The 6,422-nt window shown below is 44.9% G+C and overlaps 1 protein-coding gene across 1 annotated transcript in view; it reads right to left on the reverse strand.

Annotated features, from left to right (window-relative positions):
* The window catches only part of DYNC1H1 (dynein cytoplasmic 1 heavy chain 1), a 163,615-nt gene that overhangs the window by 94,479 nt on the left and 62,714 nt on the right, over positions 1-6,422 (reverse strand). The window contains 1 exon segment of the mRNA XM_053697444.1: positions 1,608-1,846. Within this exon segment, the coding sequence (XP_053553419.1) occupies positions 1,608-1,846 (239 nt within the window).

Here is a 6,422-nt window from a genome sequence, read left to right on the forward strand (position 1 = left end):
AACCATGAGCGAAAGAAAAGTTTTTGTGTTATCATTCATATTTTCTGAAAAATGGCCAAGATATCATAAATTCTGCAGGGTATGTAAACTTATGAGCACAACTGTATATATATATATATATATATATATATATATATATATATATATATATATATATATATATATATACACACACATACATATACATACATTAAGATTCTGTAGTCTTAAATACATTTTTTATTGAAAAATTAAGGCGTTATAGTATTTTATATGAAAATAGCGATTAAATTGCAATTGCGATTTTTCCCCCCATATCGCCAAGCCCGAACACACATATTTCTCCTTTCTGTCCAAATTTGTGAAGTTACTGAAATATAGGTTTGTTGAGTGCTATACATGTACACTCTCTTTCAGTCAAGTACTGAATATATATATATATATATATATATATATATATATATAAAATGGAGGGTCCAGCACAGGTACAAAGTTGGTAAAAGTGGTTTCTTATGGGGTGCACATACGTCAGAGGGTCCTGCACACCTCAATAATAGAAGGAATCCAAAAAGGAAGAAGTCAGCACCCACAGTTCATCAAAGTGTTTCCTTTATTTTACAGTGACATAGAAGACGAAGCAGTAACGTTTCAATCCATCTGATCCTTAGTCATGACATACATGGGCTCCTCAGAGCAACTGCGAGTCCTAGGAGCTTCTGTCAACTTACTGTGTGTTCTAAACTCGTCTTGAAAGATTCGCCTACTGCCTCTGCGGCTGGTTGGCCGGCCCCCTGAACTACCGGCCAGGCGCACTGACCCGTATTTCCGCCCTCTTTGCCCTAGAGATCCGTTCTCTAGGTGGTTGTCACCCCTGGGAGAGGGCAGGATGTAGGTCAATTGCCAGAGGTGTGCTCCACAAGGAACCAGGGATTTTCAGAGCCTTCTCCATAGACCGTCCTTCGGCAGACCAGGCTCTTTTGGGGATGGCTAGCCCATGGGTAGAACCAGAGATGGGGTGATTGCCGGATGGGAGCTCCCTTTGGAACTGGGGGTCCCGGAACCCACTTGGACGCTCACTCATGGTGTATGTTTGGTAGGATGTAGCTTCGGCATGGATCATGTTGCTTTTTTGGCTGTAGAAGCTGGGGGCTGAGAGCATACCAACGACACCTTGGGCGTGCCGCCGATCCCCTGGAATCACCCCAGAATCCCCACCCTGGGGCCGCTAGGACACGAAGCATGGGGGTCTATGGAGGCGCCAGCCTGTCTGGAGGGGCAGAAAAATTGTGGGATTGTCCAGTGTCTAATCAAGATGAGTTTCTGTATAAATGTTGTGTGTTTGTCCCAAAAAAAAATTCTACTCGTTTCACCTTAATGCTAGTGTCTAGTTAATTGGGAGGGAATCGCTAGTATCACTTCTCTGCCACATAGCGGTGGGTTCCAGGTTTTGGGAAATCGGTCGGCGGAGCTACTCAGTTGGGGTAGCCGGTAATCCGTCACTAATAAATATACACACATATACATACACACACACACACATACATACACACACACACACATACACACACACACCTAAAATAACATTCCCAACGTGTCAGAAATTAAAAAAAAACATGTGAAAAACTTACTTTCGCAAAACATGTGTAAACAAGCCATCAGTCCATTCCCTTGTGTTTGGATCGAGGGTACCATACAAATGGTCTTTGCTAATAGCTTTCGGGTCAATGATGTGTGCCACACCTTCAACCCCTTCCAATCTCTCCAACGCTTTCAACAGCACTCTCCAAGCCATAGATTTGCCACTTCCAGAAGGACCAACCATCATCAAGCCATGGTTGATTTGTGTAATCTGGTAGAGCTGGAGAACCTGAAATATAGAAAGAAAAAAAATAAGAAAATAGAAAACCCTATTTTCCAGTTAAAGGCACACTCAAGTTAAAATGAAATGAACAGTGTACTCCAGAATTTTTATTGTTTAATATGATAATTCCTTTATTACTTATTCCCAAGTTTTACATAACCAACAGTTATATTAATTTACTTTATACCTCTGTGATTACCTTGTATCTAAGCCTCTGCAGACTACCCCTTATTTCAGTTCTTTTGACAGTGCCCTCTCATAAGTAACTTCACAGGCGTGAGCACAATGTTGTCTATATGGCACACATACTAACGCCCTCTAGCTGTGAAAAACTGTAAAATGCATTTAGTTAAGAGGCGACCTTCAAGGGCTTAGAAATTAACATAATCCTCCCTAGGTTTAGCTTTCAAAAAAGAATACCAAGAGAACAAAGCAAACTTGATGATAAAAGGAAATTGAGTAGTTGTTTAAAGTTACATGCCCTATCTAATTCATGAAAGTTTAATTTTGACTAGACTGTCCTAAGCCCTTGGCTGAGACTGAGAGTGTATGAAGTTTTTTGTGGTTGTTTTTTTAAATGATCAGCCGCATATTCAGTGCAGCCACGGCAAATGTCGCCTCTTAAAACCTTTCGCTCTAGGCACCGACCTCGTTGGCCTATGCCTTAATACGCCCCTGTGTCCATGGCATGACTCAAGTTACACAAGCAGTGCCCTGCGGTTCCTCTGTCAGTTCCTGGGGGTGTATATTTACCAGGTGATTTTGCTGCGCAACTGACTTATGCAGTTTCTGAAGTTCTGAGTGCCTTACCTATTTCAGGTAAAAGGAAGAGAACATTTTTTCTAAGTCAGGTATTTCTGATTCCGCCAAAACTTCTTTAGTCAGTTTATCTCAGTTATCAGAGGATGATCACTCCTCTAACTTTTGAGGACGAGATTTATGATTCTGCTATAGTTAGTACACCGGATTCAGAGGAGGTTAATTTTAGATTTAAGCTTGAGCACCTCCGTTTACTTTTGAAAGAGGTTCTAGCTACTTTGGAGGATTCTGAAACTAGTCGCAAAAACTCCTAAAAAGGCTAATAAACTCAAGAGAGTCTGATGTCAAACCCTAATCTGTGGAAGCATTTCCTGTTCCAGATCGCATGTCTGACATCTAAGGAATGGAAGAAGCCGGGTGTCCCTTTTCCCCTTCATCTCTGGTCTTTAAAAACATAAATTATGCTTGCCTGATAATTTAATTTCCATCTGTGGGAGGAAAGTCCAATGCTTCATTCATTACTTGTGGGAATTAAGAACCTGGCCACCAGGAGGAGGCAAAGACACCCCAGCCAAAGGCTTAAAAACCTCCCCCACTCCCCTCATCCCCTAGTCATTCTGCCAATGGAACAAAGAACAGTAGGAGAAATATCAGGGTATAAATGGTGCTAGAAGAATAATAATAAATTTAATTCCGCCCATCGAAGAAACGAGCGGGTGCAGAGGACTCTCCTCCCACAGATGGAAATTAAATGATCAGGCATAATTTATGTTTTCCATCTTAATTGGAGGAGAGTCCACTGCTTCATTCATTACTTGTGGGAACAAATACCCAAGCTCTAGAGGACACTGAATGAAAAAAAAAATGGGAGGGTAAAAGGACTGAGGGCACAACAGCCTGCAGAACCTCTCCCCCAAAAGTTGCTTCCGCAGAAGCAAAAACTTCAAATTTATAAAATTTTGCAAAAGTATGTAAGGAAGACTAAGTGGCCACCTTACAAATCTGCTCCATAGACGCCTCATTCTTAAAGGCCCAAGAAGAGGTCACAGCTCTAGTCGAGTGAGCCGTAATCCTCTGAGGAGGCTTGTGTCCCGCTGTCACATATGCCAGACGGATCATACTCCTCAAACAAAAACAGAGTGGTAGCAGAGGCCCTTTGCCCCCTGCTCTTCCCTGAATACACAGCAAATAAGGACAAAGTCTGCCTGAACTTCTTTGTGGCCTGAAGATAAAACTTAAACGCCCGAACCACGTCCAGATTATGAAGTAAGCTCTCCTTCGAAGAAAGGTTAGGACACAAAGAAGAAACTACTATTTCCTGATTGATGTTACGACTCGACACAACCTTGGGAAGGAAACCCAATCCAGTGCGAAGAACAGCCTTATCAGCATGAAACACCAAGTAGGGAGACTCACATTGCAAGGCCGCCAACTCAGACTCCGCGTGCCGATGCAATAGTCAGTAATAGGACTTTCCACAAAAGAACCTTAATGTCAAGAGCATGCATAGAGGCCTATTTATCAAATGTTAGGTCCGACAAACATCGCTGAATGTGAGCTGCTGGTGCAATGCCGCCCCCTGCAAAATCGCGGCCAATCAGCTGCCAGCAGGGGGTGTCAATCAACCCGATCATACTTTTTAGACCCCTGCTTCATAACTGGTGTTTCTGGCGAGCCTTGTCCAGACCGTCCTGGAGAAAGGCCAAAATACTGGATACCCTGACCTCGAGTCATGGATATCCTCGTTCCTCACACCAGGAGAAGAAGGTCCTCCACACCTTGTGGTAGATGCGTTGAGAGACCGGCTTCCTGGCCTTAACGAGAAAGTGTCAATCACTTTTTCCGAAAATCCTCTCTTGGCTAAGACTAGTCGTTCAATCTCCATGCAGTCAGCCTTCGAGAATCGAGATTTTGATGTAGAAAGGGACCTTGAACCAACAGATCCCTGCAACAAGGTAACTTCCATGGCGGAGATGACATTGCCACCAGATCCGCAAACCACATCCTCCGCGGCCATGACGGAGCAATCAGAATAGCCGAAGCTTTCTCCTGCTTCATGCGGGCCACTACCCAAGGTAGAAGAGGTAACGGAGGAAATATGTAAATTAGGTTGAAGTCCCAGGGTACCGCCAAGGCATCTATCAGTTCCGCCTGGGGATCCCTGGATCGAGACCCGTATCAGGGTAGCTTGCAATTGAGTCTGGACGCCATGAGATATATCTCCGGCTTCCCCCCATCTGCTACAGATCTCTGCAAACATCTCGGGATGGAGGGACCCTTCCCCTGGATGAAACATCTGCCTGCTCAAAAAATCCGCTTCCCATTTGTCCACACCCGGAATGTGGATCGCTGAGAGCGAACAGTTGCGAGTCCCTGTCCATTACAGAATCCGAGATACTTCCCTCATGGCTAGGGAGCTTCTCGTTCCCCCCTGATGGTTTATGTAAGCCACCAAGGTAATGCTGTCCGACTGGAATCTTATGAATCTAGACGACCCCAGAAGGGGCCAAGCCCTCAGAGCGTTGAATGTTGCTCGAAGTTCCAAAATATTTATAGGAAGACTAGACTGTTCTTGATTCCTTCTGGCACCCCAAACAGCTCCCCATCCTGATAGACTCACATCCGTGGTCACAATCTCCCAGGATGGTCTCAAAAAGGATGTCCCCTGAGACAACTGCCCCGATCAGGGCCACCAAGATAGAAGTCACCGGTCTGTCTCAACATGCACAGCTGAAGAGGTCTGAGATGGAACCTGGCGAATTGAATGACATCTATGCTGAATACCATGAGCCCGATCACCTCCATACACCTGGCCACAGATGTCCTGGAGAATGTCTGAAGAGCTAGACAGTTGGACGATAACGTCTCTGATCTGTCAAGATTATCTTCATAGCTGAAGAATCTATTATCGTACCCAGGAATTCCACATGGTTACTGGGGACCAATGAACTCTTTCCTTAGTTTATTTTCCACCCGTAGGATCGAAGAAGAGCTCTCAAGTGATCCTCTGCAAGACTGTAGGACGGAGCCTGGACCAGAATATTGTCCAGATAAGGTGCCACTGCAATTCCTCTGGCTCTCTCTACTGCGAGTAGAGCTCCCAGAACCTTTGCGAAGACTCTTGGGGCAGTCGCCAGACCAAATGGAAGGGCCACAAACTGGAAGTGCTGGTCCAGGAAGGCGAACCTTAGAAACCTGAAATGATCCCTGTGGATTGGAACTTGAAGGTAGGCGTCCTTCAGGTCTATAGTTGTCATGAATTGCCCCTCTTGCACCAGGAGCAAAATTGACCTGATTGTTTCCATCTTGAACGATGGAACTGACAAGAACTTGTTTAGGACCTTTAGAATTGGACGAAACATGCCCTTTTTTGGGACCACGAAAAAATTTGAATATCATCCCAGATCTCTTTCTGCCGAGGGAACTGGGACGATTACCCCCAGAGATGAGAGATCCTTCACACACCCCAGGAAGGCAACTCTATTTTCTGGTCTTGAAGATATGTTTGACAGGAGGAATCTGCCTCTGGGCGGATAAGCTTTGAAACCTATCCTGTAACCCTGGGATATGACCTCCAGAATCAAAGGGTCTATAATGTCTCTTGTCCAGGCCTCCGCAAAAAGAGATAGTCTGCCCCCTACATGATCCGAAGGCGGACCGGGGGCCGCCCCTTCATGCCGACTTTAATTTGGCGGGCTTCTTGTGCGGATTGGACTTGTTACAAGAATTAGCTAGCTTCCAAGATCCCTTGGATTGCTCCGACTTTGCAGCAGGCTGCCGACGCTGAGACTTGTCCGCACGAAAGGGACGAAAAGTAGATCCC

The sequence above is a fragment of the Bombina bombina genome, chromosome 1 (assembly GCF_027579735.1).
Source record: "Bombina bombina isolate aBomBom1 chromosome 1, aBomBom1.pri, whole genome shotgun sequence".
In the NCBI taxonomy this organism is placed as follows: Eukaryota; Metazoa; Chordata; class Amphibia; order Anura; family Bombinatoridae; genus Bombina; species Bombina bombina.